The sequence below is a fragment of the Lolium perenne genome, chromosome 6, assembly GCF_019359855.2.
Source record: "Lolium perenne isolate Kyuss_39 chromosome 6, Kyuss_2.0, whole genome shotgun sequence".
Taxonomy (NCBI): domain Eukaryota; kingdom Viridiplantae; phylum Streptophyta; class Magnoliopsida; order Poales; family Poaceae; genus Lolium; species Lolium perenne.
The window spans coordinates 176,405,368-176,420,617 of NC_067249.2; the positions used below are offsets into that span (position 1 = coordinate 176,405,368).

Sequence of the window (15,250 nt, forward strand, 5' to 3'; positions counted from 1 at the left end):
TTGGACCAAAACCACGACATAGTAACATCTCATCAAGGAAATACCAATCAATACGGCCATAGGATTTTTGATAGTCAAATTTCAGGACTAGAGCACCATCTCCCCTAGAGTGGGCTGCATGGATAAGTTTCTGAGTAGCAACCAAACTTTTCATTATAAACCGGCCTTTGATAAAAGCAGTTTGGTTACTAGCAATTATTCTATTGCCAATAGGAGAAATCCTATTAGTAATAGCTTTAGAAATAACTTTTTAGATTGCAATTGCCTAAGCTAATTGAACTAAACTTTTTCGTATCTCTAGCCTCAGGTTCCTTAGAGGGTGATAATAGAATAACTGAGCCTGGCAACATTTAAATGTTCAGATCCAAAATCTCTTACCAAGGCCATCAAATCATTCCTAACCAGATCCTAATTTTTTTGGTAAAACAAAAAAAAGACAAGCCATCTGAGCCAGGGCACAACTGGCATGAGATTCAAACATAACCGCTTCGATTTCCTCTTCGGAAAATGGTTTCTCAAGAGGCTCATTCTCGGCAAGAGTAATCATATTAGAAGGATCTAAAAAATTAGGGCCTAAATAAATGTTCAATATCTCTTCATGTGCAAACAAGTTTCTATTAAAAAAAACAAAGGCAACATCAAACATTTCCTGTCTGGACTCAACAGGTCCACAAGGACCATCCAACACGCTCATCTGCTCCCGTCTGGCCAAGTCGCCGGTCCCTGCCTCCTCCGTCGGCCGCTCCGACGACGGGAGGGGGTGGGGACCCCGGAGTGACTGCTCCGGCCTCTAGCCCGGGTTGCCTAGTGTTTTCTTGAAGCGCTGCTTCTATGGAGGAGACTGCGCTGCGTCGAAATAATTTGCCTCTGCTCTTCCTCCATCTTGACGTCGCTCCAACCGGTAGCGTCAGGGGGCAGATGGCATGGTCATCTCGCTGGTCTCCGGATCTGGTGAGATTTGTTGTCGGTGATCGGTGTTCGATACTTTCAATTGTGTGTGGTGTCTTGCACTTGTGCACGTGGATGACGGCATGCGGCGGCGTTTCTCTTCTTCGACTATGTCAAGTGAAGATGATGTCGTTGGGATTTGGTGACCACGGGGAAAATCCCCGGCTGACGTGCCACAAAGTCTCGGGTTCATCGCTTGCGGTAGCCCGGTTCATCGGCTCAAAAAGCATCTTTGAATGCGATGGTGCTCTCCCAGATCTAGGTGTGGCGATTATTCGACTCTTTTTCCGGTGCTACCATAGTGGCAGTGGACGAAGATGCACGATGTTTCGGCGAGGCACAGGTTTCTCCAAGGGTAAACTTGTAGTTTTACTTCTTGTGGGTTTCTTTGTGCAAAGTTGCTTGACACAAATGTTTGTCTTGTATAGTGACCATATGTGTAATCTCTGTAAACAAACTGTGTAATGAAATATATGGTTACATCAAAAAAAAAAGACCATCCAACACAACAATTTGGCCAAACCTGTATGAGTTCAAGTTCGGGCTAATAGACGTTTCCCGGCCCATAACCGTCTCGGGCGCGTGTCCTGCGCCGCCCCGGTTGCCCCGCCACGTCCCAACTCCATTTCCCTACCCTCTCACGGACGGACATGGCGGAGCCACCCGCACCGGCACCGGCACCGCCCATGCCCAAGTCATCTCCGCGGCCGCTGCCGCGGCCGCGCAACCACCACCCGCCGCCGGGCCTCCGCGCCCTGCCCGCCTTCTCCTACAACGCCCACCGCGGCCTCGTCCTCGGCCTCACCTTCCTCGCCTACGCCCTCTACCACGCCTCCCGCAAGCCGCCCAGCATCGTCAAGCGCGCGCTCTCCAAGTCCTGGCCGCCCTTCTACGACCCCGCGCTCCTCGGCGAGACCGATGTCGCCTTCCTCGCCTCCTACTCCCTCGGCATGTTCGGCGCCGGCCATCTCGGCGATCGCCTCGATCTCCGCATCTTCCTCGCCGCGGGGATGGTCGGGAGCGGCGCCGCCGTCGCCCTGTTCGGCGCCGGGTACTTCCTCTCCCTGCACTCCCTCCTGTTCTACGTCCTCGCCCAGGCAATCGCGGGCCTGCTCCAGTCAACCGGCTGGCCCTCGGTGGTCGCCATCGTCGGCAATTGGTTCGGCGGCCGCAGGCGCGGCCTCATAATGGGCCTATGGAACGCGCACACCTCCGTTGGGAACATCAGCGGCTCGCTTATCGCCGCCGCCGTGCTGCGGTACGGGTGGGGCTGGTCGTTTGTGGTCCCCGGCGGGCTCATCGCGCTCGGCGGAGTTCTCGTGTTTTTCTTCCTCGCGCCTTACCCAGAGGACGTTGGTTTCGCTCCCTCGCCGCCCAAGAAGGCCAGTGAGGCGAGCACCGACGAGGAGGACATCAGCAGCAGAAGCACCGCCGGTGGCGGAGGGGAGGACAGAAGAGATGCCGTGGGAATCCGGAAGGCGTTCTCCATTCCAGGCGTGTTCACCTTCGCTGCCTGCCTCTTCTTCGCCAAGCTGGTCGCCTACACGTTCTTGTACTGGCTCCCGTTCTACTTGACCCAAACTGGTATGCCCAAGAAATGCTTCATCATCTGTTACCACTTGAACAGGCCCAGCGATGCACATTACTCTGATATTAGATTGGTCTGAATTGTCATCTTTAATCTGCGCAGAACATTTATTGGTAACAGTGCAATAATATTGAATAATAGTTTCAGAATTCCCCTTGTGTTGATGTAGTTGCTCGTTTTAGTCACTGACACTGTTTATCTGAAGGAGTTGAACTAATTGCCTTTTGATATGCTGTTACAATGTAGTCCATGATGGTATACATAAAGTAAATGTAGCAGAAACTAATGCCCTGCCAGATTAGCAGATTATCCATGCCCTATCATAAGTCTGGCATTTGTGTGATTAATCAGACCTGATAATTGTTTACTCCACCTTTGAAGAGGATAATACTAACATGACTCACATAGCCACATCGTTGTTGATCTTATTCAACTGCAGTACTTGTACTTTTCAGTGTGTCACATACCACATAGTAACTTTGGTTATGTGATGCAGAGGCCTGGATTGTTCTCATTTATTAGCTAAAATAATATTCATCTGTCCCTTAATATTTTATTACATATGAAATATTATATTAAGGGGCAGAGGTTAAACTGGAACTTATTTCGAGGAATTGTGTCTTCTAACTGCATTTCACATTCCTGGATCTCTCCTATATTCATCCACTCACATGTGGTTATGTTGATTTTTTATTTTAAATGTTACTTCTTACACCTTCTTATTTTTCCAGCTATTGGAGGTGAGTACATGTCGGTGACGGATGCTGGTTATATATCAGTGTTGTTCGATGTAGGGGGAATCATTGGTGGAATTCTTGCTGGGTTCATGTCTGATCAGCTTGATGCTAGGGCCACCACTGCAGCAATGTTTATGTATCTGGCAATTCCATCTCTGTACGCCTTTCATGCATATGGCAGTACTTCAAAAGTGGCAAACATTGCCCTGATGATGATCAGCGGATTGTTTGTTAATGGGCCTTACGCTCTGATAACAACTGCAGTTTCTGCTGATCTCGGGACTCACAAATCTCTCAAAGGAGACTCTCGTGCGTTGGCCACGGTGACAGCAATTATAGATGGGACAGGATCGCTGGGTGCTGCCTTGGGGCCATTTATCACGGGTTTCATTTCGAAGACTGGATGGGATTCAGTGTTTATAATGCTCATAGTTTGTGCACTGATTGCTGGTGCGTGTTTATCAGGTCTTGTGAAATCAGAAATTCAACAGATTATTCAAAACTGGAGGAATCGCTCAACTCACCTGCAGAATGGAACTGCAGGTAAAGGATGTCATCCTGTATTTAACCTCATTTTGGAGATCGCAAATTGTAATGCGATGTATGTTGCGCTGATGCTTCCTTTCTCTTTGTCTCATAGATTCTGGTGCTCAACCACTTTTAGCGGGAAGTAGTTGATGGCAAGGCAATCTCGGTGCAGGTGTGGTGGTAATGTACGTGGGATACATTTTTGTAATGTTGTCTTAGCTGAGATGATGCAGTAGTTGATCGTGGAGAAAGGCTAAACTAGACGGAGAGAAGGGAAAACAGTTTCAGTATATTTGTGCTAACTGCTGAAGATCACAGCAAGCAAATAGGGTTGGGGTAGCATATGTTGTCATCCTTTTGGCACATGGTAGCATAGTCCATCTCTATTAACATCATCCTAAAGATATCTATGTGCTGTAGGATCCGCGCCTTCTTCTCATATTGCTGCGCCTTAGGGGCTAGGTGAACATAAGAGTCCAGTGACTTCCTGTTTGAAGTACATCTGAGCTCGGAGACTATACGCGACAGTGTTTGTACTGTATATGCCATCCCCATCAATATTATCTGAATACGATCTCTGACGAGCACTTTGAATCGGTGTCAGTATATGTGTTTTCTTCCGTCTTCATCTTAGGGCGTTTTACATTTCCTTATGTCTGAAATGTAATTCGCTTTTTTTTAGTACTCCAGAATATTGAGACTCTTTAAACGGCTGTGTGCATCTTAGCTATGCAGAGGTCGGGTGTAATTGCTTTTTATAAGTAATAAAGAGTCCATTATCAAAAAAAAAATGTGTTTTTTTCCAATTCTTTGTTTGAACTGTAACTGTTCGCTGCTCTTTTAGGACGATCGATAGTTCTGTTGGCAGGTGGTCTCTTTCTTTGCAAGTTACTCGGTTCAAGATTTGCAGCGATGTTAGAGCATGTCTAACAGGCCCCGTATTTCGCTGCCCCGTATAACGCTCGCATTTCGCCCCGTATCGAAAAATTGCTAACGGAAGAACCATTCCGTCTAGCAGACCCTGTATTTCGCCCCGTATTTTCAAAAATAAAAACCCCGGGAAGTTCATCTTCATTGATCATACTACGGATCATACATACATTGCGATCATACTACGGATCATACTACATCTATCCTACATCTACTTGTCAAGGATGACGAAGGGGATGAACGCGATGGAGGCCGCCTCCTCCTGCGCCTCCCGCGCCTCGAACTCCCGGACGGCGGCGATGGCCGCCGCCTCCTCCTCTGCCTTCGCCCGAGCTTTCTCGGCGGCATCCTTCTCGGATTCCGCCTCCTCCTCTGCCTCCTCCTCTGCCGCCTCCTCTTCCTCCTCGCCGCCTCCGCTTCCTCTGCCGATGGTCGCCGCCCATGCCGCCTTGGACGCGCGGTCGCGCTTCCACTCGGCGAGCCACTTCTCGAAGGCTCCACCGCTCATCGGCTTGAGCGACGGGTCTTGTCGGTACCACCGCCCACCCGCGGCGTACTCCCGGAGCGAATCCGGCACGTACAGCGCGCCGGCGTACCGGCACGCCGCACGGCGGCTCCCGGCAGCGGATCTCTTGCACTTGAGCCGCCACGCCTCCTCAACGGTGTCCGGCGAGCGGGATCGCTTCGATCCGCTCGCCGGCGAGGCAGTACTGCAGCGGCGGGAGTCCATGCCGGAGATGGGGTGGAATGCGGCGCGGGGGAGTGAGGAATTTCTCGCCGGAGCAGGATGGAGGAGGCGGCGGCGCACGGCGGAGCTAGGGTTCCGAGTGAGGGGTTAACCCCTCACTCGCACCTGCGCCCAGTATAAGTAGGGGGCGACGGGGCCAATTTCCTGGGCCCCGTATTCCGCCGAAACGGGCCGGCCTGAATACGGGGCCTGCTAGACGGCCCATATTGCGCCTGCCCCGTATCCCGCCGGAATTTTACGGGGTGGGCGGGTTATACGGGCCTGTTAGACATGCTCTTATCTGATCCATGTCGCAGCCGAGTAACAGCATACCGCATTCTGCATCCTTCGATCGAAGAAGGTAAACTGTATGAACCAAAATTCCGGATGAATACAGACTTTCGTCAGGGAACTGGCCTTGAATTTGGGATGGTCATGAAAGCCTTGGAGGGTGCCAGAACTGGACTCTCGGCCGACAGGCCGTCGCTTGGCTCTTCTGGCTAGTTTTTCGCCAATCACCTCCGTAAAAACGTCCAGAAAAGCTTTGCTGCCAGTGGCTCATCAATCCGTATCCGCAGCCCGTAATGCAGCCAGCGGCAGCATTCAGGAAACATGATCCACACCACACCGAGGTAGTGGCGCTGTTAGCCTGATCCCTTGACATACAGATCCATGATCTAGCAGCAGAAGTGCAGAAGTATTGTGATCTTCGGAGGATCCGGCCAGGATATAAAATTATAAATGCTCGTCGCTGAGCTTGTTAATTCTGTGATATGTAAGCTAATGTTAGGTTAGAGTTGGATTGATACATTCCTTTGAAGATTTATACGCAGATGTATAGTACCCACGTGGTATGGGCTTTTAGTGGTGCCATCTCGTGGAGATGAGTGTGGTTCATTGGGATATTAGATGAAACTGTTAATAGCATAGAGCAAACCTGCGGCAGGCTGGTCCTGAGGAGTCGACAAGAAGATACTCTGGTTCAATGACACGACTTCACACTTCTTACCTGCTTTGTAATCATAAATATGCATTGTGCATAATTGTATGGTCTTTGGGAGATAGTGAGGCCCTCTGGCTTTTTACTCATAAATTGAACAAACAAGAGGATTCTCAATAGCCGAGGGTATAGTTTCATAGAATAGATGCATGCCACGTTTTAGATAGTTGAGATCGTATTCAGGACTGATCATATTCCTCCAAACACAACCCAATTCGGTATTTTCGTTGAGTTGTCTAAGTTACTCATTAACTGGTCACACTATTTTCTATCAGTTCTGAATGAGTTACTAGTGCATCAATTTTAATTCTTTTTCTTTATGCTACTAGATAGATCTATTGTTGCTAGTGACTGCTCCTCTAAGAGAAGGTCACCAACATCAATACAGAAGCGTTGATTCTATTTTTCCTTTTTTGAAGCTGACAAACACCCTGAAAAGGCACTGTTTCACTTACCTCTCCAACTGTAACCTTTACATTGCAGCAAATCATACATCTAATTCTACGAGCTAGATGCAGCACTAAACAAGCGATTGACCAACGAGCTAAAACAAAACATATATATCTCATTAATCAGTTATATTCACTCGCCGCGACAATCTAGGCGATCAATCCAAAACTCACGGAGTGCATGTAGATCGACCATGAGGACCAATATAAACTGTCGTACCGGTGGTTGGGGGAGAAGAAGGGGAAGATGTGAATGATCGACGAGACGGCGGCATCGCTTCCCTTACAATGCACCATGTGATCTTGTTGTAATGGTTTTCGCTCGTTTTTTTCGTTAATTAACGAGGCGCTTCGGCTTCTCCTTAAATAAATCGATGAGGCAAATATTTTTCTTTCGTTTCGGAAAAAAACAGTGTATATAATATGTACTGTTCCCATCATTCCACCAAAACTGAATATGATCTCTGACAAGCACGTGAATCAGCTTCAGTATCTGTGTTTTATTTAAGTCTCTGTTTGAATTGCAACTGTTTTGCTGCTCTTATAGAACAATCCATGGTTCTGTTGGCTGGTGGTCTGTGTTTTTGTTCGAAAGCGTTGACAGTACTCGTGAATGTGCGTGGCTACAAGCCTATGTTAGCTGATGCATGTCGCAACCGAGTAACAGCATATCGCGTTTTCCATCCTTCACGGCAGAAGGCATTATGTATGAACCAGAATACCGTATGGATGCAGTCTTTCGTCACCGTCTCACCGACCTGACCTTGAAATTAGGACGGTCATGAAACCCTGGAGGGTGCCAAAACTGGGATCTCCGCCGACGTGGTTGATGCGCAGATTCGCTCAAATCCGCTGCCATGCTTCTTATCCTGACCGAGCTGTTACTGTGAGTCCAGACTTCCCTCAAAAAAAGTATTCCTAGACTTGTCATTCAGCATCCTTGCCGTGGCCCGTAATGCCGCCAGCCGCAACATTCAGAAGACATGGTTCACGCCGAGGTACTGGCTCGGTTAGCGTGATCCCTTGAGGTACAGACCGCATGATCTATCAGCAAAACTGCGACGATTTCTGCCCAACCCAGCATATAAATGTTCAGCTCGAAGCATGGTGTCCTGTGATGTGTATGCTGATGCTAAGTTAATTAGATCCCTTTGAAAATTTTAACACAAATGCATGGCACGCACATGATATGGGGTTTTAGTGTGTGATGCCATCTCGTGGCGATGAGCGTGCTAATTGTTTGGGATATTAGATGAAACTGATGATAGCATAGAGCAACACGCAGGAGCAATTATATTATGTGGCGTCGTCAAGAAGTCCTAGTTTATGTGCACAATTCCTCACTTCTTACTTTCTTAGGCACATGGTATTCATAAGTGTGCATCAACGCCAGCAGCCCCGCCGGAGCCACGCCCATCTTCATTCCTCGCGCTGGTGGCCTGAGCGTGACGCCCCTACCGCCGCGTCTGCGCGCTTCACGCTTGGCATCAGCTCTGATCGTCATGGCACCTGCTCCCCAGCCGTGTGGACAGGACCGAGAAGCTACTCTAATTACGGCTCAGTTGTTCGGGAGCACGCGGGCGGTCGCGGTGCTCTTCGCCTACTGCAGGTCGGTTGTTCGTGAGCAGGCCGGGACGGAGCAGACATTCCGGATCATGACGATGGCTGGCCGGACCTTTGAGGAGCTGCGCGACGACGGGTGTGTCCTCGTTTGAAGATCTCAAGCTCAATCGAGATACCGTCACGGTTGTGCTGGATAACTGAGCCGTAATTAGAGACCATGCATGAGGAATCACATTATTATCCTCCTTTCAATAAAAGTTTACGCTGATTTGTTATAGCACATGACCGAGGCGGCGATCAATGCCTTCGCTGCACAGTTCCGCGGACGTCTGCCATCAAAGGCCAAAGCTCTCTTCCGTGTGGACTGTGACATGACTGCGCAGCAGGATCGCACTACATCAGGTACCCAGATTGCCGGCACAAAAAAGTGCCGGCAAAGGCACCAAAAATGCCGGTAAAGTTTTTTCAAGGCATAAAAAAAAGTGCTGCATTTATTCCAGTCGAGGTAGGTCTTTGCCGACACTTTTCGAGAAATGCCGTCGTATGTATGTCAAGACACAAAGACGGATGCCAGTAATAGCTATTTCAGGCAATTTAGTTTGTGCCTGTTAAGAGTTTTGCCGGCACTTTTGGTCTATACCGTGGAATGTTTTTGCCGGCACTTTTTGAAGATGCCGCGGAATCTTTTGCTGGCACTTTTCCAAAGACGCCGTGAAATCTCTTTGCCGGCACTTTTCCAGAAATGCCATCCAAACTTTTTGATGGCACTTTTAGAGGATGCCTCCGATTACTTTTTCAGGTTTCTAATTCTGGTGCCGCTGAATATTTTCTTAGGCATTTTTTAAGTTGCTATACTGCCTGCAAACATTCAAGCAATCTAGCAGTCAAGCATACATCAAACTCAAGAAGTCAAACAATGTTTAAAACCAATATTTCCAAGCAGTCTAGGTCTCAAACCAACATTCTGAAACATTTAAGGGTTCACAATCGAGGCATCTAATTTACATGACCAATAGGGTCCATCTCCACATCATGAACAACATGGTTTGAAACCATTAGATAAAATACACAACAAGGTTCATCTAACTGGCTTCCACCTTACTCCAACAGGGTTCTCAATTTTCCTCATCTGTTCCCGATTCGCTGCTTGTTCCTCCAGTGTCAGCACAGTACCATCATATCTAGAATAAACAGACACAGACACAGACACAGACCAAACATGACAAAAGTAGCAATGTTTCTTACCCATTGCGAAAATAAAATCAAATTGCAGCAACTAGTAAGTAGTAACACATTAAATTTATCAAGTACATAGGTACCTTGGTATACAGAATAGAAAGTATAGATATTTATAGTAAAAACCAGTGGTTGGTACTCGATGACCCTGTTTATTGGGCCTCATGTTTTAGCTTGCGGTGCTTCTAGTCCTCCGGAAGCACCAACTCAAACAAACATCAAGTGATTTTGAGGCATAAGCATTTCATTACAGGAAAGATATTACAGCAAATTCTATTACAGTACACAAAAAATCATTTGCAGCAACTAAATATCAGCTGGTTCTACACAGGTAATAGTCCAAAACTGAACATAATGGCTTAAAGAATTTTTTTTTCCTCGAACAATACCTTGTATCGAAATATACATAGAGAGCAAAACCTCAAGAGAGATGTGTTATTAGACAGTTAAGGCTCCCTTTATCCTTCCAATGTATTATAACATAACTGAGCAGATGAATAAGAATTAGGGAGGTTTGCTTAACCATGCTATGTTGGTTCTCACCAATGGGGTGGTATAAATTGAAGACATTAACCATGCTTAAAGTGGCTAAAAAGTAGGTCGTGCATTACAGAAAACTTGGGCCTATAGGAAAAAGTATATAGTAGTAGACTTTAAGCAACGAAGCATCATTTATACCTCGCCTCAAATCTTGTCAATGACAATGCAATTTTGACATAGCACATGTGAAAAAACCTAACAGACTTCGTGTAGAGAGAAGAGATGGTTCATAGGACAACCAGCGAAATTAATCACTGATGAGACATATATGGTCGCCGTGGGAGATATAAGCATGAGTCATGAAAGTGATTTGTGCGCCGCAGTCATGCTTCTGGATGATATACGTGCTTTTTTTAAAAAAAAAAACGAGGCAAAGTACAAACCAGCACACACCAGAAGAAGTTTGTGCTAAAAGTTCCAGCACACAAACCATGAACGTAATTTAGAGTTTCTTCTACATGTTTGTACTACTTTGTGCAAATGTAATGAATGTGTTGAAGGCTGTGTTTTGTTTCACTCGTTACTAGAACTTCTAATCGCTGTAATCAGTCCATGTGATAAAGAGTTATGATGTTTATATACTTTGTTCTTAGTTTTTGATTCTTCAGTTTTACTTTATTCCCATAGCCACAAAGAGCAAAACAGAATCTGCTAAGCAGTCGGACAGTAAAACCAAAGCAATGAAATGGTTATGTCAGCTACCTGGATGAAAATCGGACAGGCTTAATGCATATATAAAAATAAAAATGCTTATTTCAGCTACCTTGATGAAAAGTGGACAGGCCTAATGCATATGTAATAAGTCCAGTTTTGCTGGTTTAGGAAATAACATACTAGTTGGTGCCACATCACCTTAGTTCACGCTTCCATGGACCTGAGTCAGCTTCTGTAGCTTTTTATCCTCTCCGTCCGCTTACCACTGAGCATCTTCTTCTTATCCAGATACTTGCTAACAAAATAAGCGCTCCGAAGGAGCTTGGTCTTGATCAAGAGCTCCTCGGTGAACCAATCCTCCCAGTTCATGCTCCTAGATAGATGAGTTTTGAATCATCTGCACAAACCGTGACCATAATTAGATATTTATGTTTGTGTACTACACAAACATGACAATCTCCGAGGCAAACAACCTACATCAACTGACACTGATTATCGCCTGCGTTGCAACTGGCAATATTAATGCAGGGATAAACATTACAGATCTTGGATGCCACCTTAGTACACGGCTGGGTAAAAAACAACGTTCATGCTGGCTTTATGCCTTTATCAGTCAAGAAAGCAAGGCTATATAGGATGCATTTCTAGAGATCATGCTGGAAAGGTCCTTTGAGCAAGCTGAGAAACCGGGAGATGTGTGCACACAGTGGCTGAGCTAGAGCAAACTCAACCAGGGTGTACTAGCTTGTAATATGTGCTGATTATAGGGGTGCGCACACTGATTTTGCAGCTAATTGCAGGGTAAAAACTAAAGCTACCCGGGTGCATGTGCACCCCCTTGGCTCATTTGAGCTCCGCCACTGTGTGCACATGAAAGAAGCTGAAGGTGTTGTATGTCTTACCACACAAAGGATAATTCCCAACCCTAACAGTTTATGAGTGGTGTTGGAATATGACAATGCAACTGTTGTTCAGGCGATCAAGGGGCGATCAAGGGAAGGAATCAAAAGTTGTCATGCATGTGGCGCACCTACTATAAGATTGAGATCTTTGAAACTAGGTTTGGTAATTTCAAAGTTGGAAATACTAAAATAGAGAGCAACCACGCAGCCCAGGAGCTAGCCAAACTAGCTAGGTTGTCTACTATCAATACCTTCTGGATGGAGCATGTCCCAACCGAGGTCAATCCTTTTGTTTCGGCTAACACCGTAAGCTGTGGTATTCCGATGCAATGAAATTCTGTCTTCCCTAAAAAATTGACTGGTAATTTATATTCCTGCTAATTAATTGAAGTATACAGTTTAGGTGGTACTTCTTAGGCAATCAGACTTCACATTTGCTAGTGCTAGCATCGGACAGAAAAAATAGACCTAACACTTCTCATGTCCCGCAGTTTAGTTCCAAGCACCGTACACATTTGATAGCTTACTAATTACAGAATTAAAACTGGAGCATGTGGACTAACTTAACGAAACTTTAGATCGCAACTAACTTTACATTATTGTCTCTGGTAATGCAAGTAGTTTATATAGAGGAAAAGGGTACTAAGTTGAGACAACTCAACATTTATATTATAGGCAAGAATAAGTAAGTCAAGTGACTGAATTATGGGATGTACCTCACGGCAACAACATTGAAATCCAGCTCATATAAGTTTTGCGCATTTCCCAATACCTGTATTCCAAGAGAGACAGCAACGCATCACCAGAAAGCCTTAAAAAACATGAATGGTAAGAACTAAAGCATAAACCAGACAAACTATTACCACCAGCCGGCACAATAAAAGAAAGGACTGTGGTAGATTTAGCAGGAGCATTCAGCACACCACCCGGCAAAACTGAATCAAGACCCAGATACACTGCATTTTGGGCAGCTGAGTACATTACTCTAGCCCACACAGACTAAATAAGAAATCTGAAAATGATACCCTCGCATTTGCCAAGGCCACCTTGCTAGTTTGACTTAAATTTGCGTAACAATAATATGCAAAACTCAATACAATTTGCCACTATAGTCAAGTAGCTAAATTTAGTCAGCATGAATTAGTCGATTCCAATAATGCAAGTATGCATACAGTAATTCATGGACACATAGGCAAACAATATTCAGAGATTTGTTGCTCTAGTAACTTGTTGTATGAACACATACAGTAATGTATATAGGAACTTGCTCCAGTAATTTGTTGCTCCACTTTAAATTTGCAAGTACTCCCAGCAAGAAATCAAACAATATTCAGAGAGTAGCAAACATGCATTGACCGGTTTGACAAAAAATACTCCCAGTCAAGCTACCGGTGCTATTGTTCAATCAAGCTACTGGTATATTGTTAAAGTACTCTCATGCAAGGTTTAAAATCGAACATTTTTCAAGTGTTCTAATGCTTTCACCACTGCAGAGGGCAGTGCATTATGTATTAAGAAAACAATGCTAATAATATCATAATTGCTTTCAGAAATCTTAATGAATGAACCAGTAAGTTAAATGATAGATCATGCCTTAGTGCACTTGTAGGCGCAGTGTCAAACATATCTTCCCTCTCCTTTTTCTTAGTACAAAGCAGCATTTCACACCTTGCATCTTGAATTGTCACAATCTGTTGGACAAATACATGATTAAAGCAAGCATAACATATAGAACACTGATTATAGAAGGATGCAAAAAATCCAAGCTTAGTATGCTTACAGAAGGATACACTGATTATAGGGTGCAACTGGTCCACTAGATGATTCTGGTTTAGGAGAAATGGATGACAGCTGGCGAGAGTAAATATGCTAGCAAATTACTTCAGCTCATCAGTCATCATTCACCGCTGTACAGGTACATCAAGTTTAACCATTGTGACACCTCCAAACAAAATCAGAAAAAAGAAGATACGAACATATTGCAATCTCAAATGTCGAACACAAGCTGTACCTGAATAACTGATATCATAGAATTCATTGCTTCGATGAGGACAATTATCAATGTGAAAAAAAAACTGAATAAGCACATGATTCACCAATCTAAATTAACTAGACGCGGCATTATATGAGTGATTGTTCTAAGCCTGTCTCACATAACTAGCACCTAAACGGCTAAACCTTACAACCTCAGATTTAGTTATCCCAGGAGCAACATTTAACTTGCAAGGGAATATTATCACAGATGCTTGCCTCCAAGTAAACCATGAAACATGTCATGCAATTCAGTAATGTACAGCCCGATCTACCTTATAAGAAATACCATAAAACCTACATATAGATGCAAAGGCTACCAGGAGATCTGGTTGTGCGATGGATAGCAGGTACCTTCTTCACAGATGCGGACCAGGACAGTGTGAGGCCGAGCAAGACGATGAAGAAGGGACCTCAGAGATCCCAGTCCCTGAGCGCCTTGCCTGGGTCCTCGCGGTTTGGTTTGGGGAAGACGATGAGGTTGAGGTTGCTAACGAGGCGGGTGAAGCCGCGCGCGACGGTGTACCAGACGGGCTCGGTGAGCTTGTTGGGCGGGGCCCCGAAGCAGTCGGACGCGATGGCAACGGAGAAGGAAGCGGGCGAGGTGGCGCCTGGGGCACGAAGATGGGGACAGAGGAGGTTGGGAGTGGCGGCTTGGAGGATGCCGTGGGAGGGGAAGAGGAGATGGGGATGGAAGCGCGCGTAGGGAAGGGCGGCCGCGGGGAGGACGGTGGCGGATGGCGAGTCGTACATGAGGCTCTAGATCTCGTCCATGGCGGACTGCGCCGACGACGCGTGGAGCTAGATTGTGTCGCCGTAGACTGGCGGCGTCGGCGGCGGGGACTGGCGAAGGCGGCGGGGACGGGCGAAGGCGGCGGGGACCGGCGGCGGCGGGGACTGGCGAAGGCGGCGGGGACCGGCGGCGGCGGGGACTGGCGAAGGGGGAGACGGGGACCAACTGGAGGCGATTCCGTTTCGATTTCGTGCGAGAGGTGGGGGGACTACACTGCATAAAAGAAATTTCACGAGGGGATTTACGTAAAACGTAGTACAACGATTGGATGCACTCCTTTGGAAAATAATTGTGGCACCTTTTGCAGATGCCGCGGAAAAGCCCAAAATTAGCGGCACTTTGGCAGATTGCCGTGGATTAGCCCAACATTAGCGGCAGTTTGTTAGATTGCCGCGGATTAGACCACCATTGGCGGCACTAACCGAAAATATGCCGGTCAAAGAAACTTTTAGCGGCGATTTGAAAAAACGCCTGCACAGAAGTGCCGGCAATCTAGGGACGTGGTGTAGTGTCGGTCGCACGACAGCCATCCATCTTGCGCATCGTGTGACCAGCAGCACAACTTGCATGCGTCGAATCTTTTACCTTGTCGATGGCCCACTGTATGCATGCCGCGCTGTATGT

At 46.4% G+C, this 15,250-nt stretch overlaps 1 protein-coding gene and 1 pseudogene across 1 annotated transcript; one reads left to right on the plus strand and one right to left on the minus strand.

The window, feature by feature from the left end:
* The first annotated feature begins 1,538 nt into the window (after positions 1-1,538).
* On the plus strand, positions 1,539-4,404 carry LOC127306875 (putative glycerol-3-phosphate transporter 4). The gene is made up of 3 exons (XM_051337576.2): positions 1,539-2,532; positions 3,268-3,816; positions 3,914-4,404. Exons 1-3 carry the CDS (start codon positions 1,599-1,601, stop codon positions 3,949-3,951), a joined length of 1,521 nt encoding a protein of 506 aa, XP_051193536.1. The 5' UTR covers positions 1,539-1,598; the 3' UTR covers positions 3,952-4,404.
* Positions 4,405-9,374: 4,970 nt separating this feature from the next.
* On the minus strand, positions 9,375-14,994 carry LOC127310218 (uncharacterized; annotated as a pseudogene).
* Positions 14,995-15,250: the final 256 nt, after the last annotated feature.

Coding starts and splice junctions, on each gene's coding strand:
- LOC127306875 (XM_051337576.2), top strand. CDS start 1,599: ATGGCGGAGCCACCCGCACCGGCACCGGCACCGCCCATGCCCAAGTCA. Junction 2,533..3,267: donor GTTCTACTTGACCCAAACTG/GTATGCCCAAGA, acceptor TTATTTTTCCAG/CTATTGGAGGTGAGTACATG. Junction 3,817..3,913: donor CCTGCAGAATGGAACTGCAG/GTAAAGGATGTC, acceptor TTTGTCTCATAG/ATTCTGGTGCTCAACCACTT.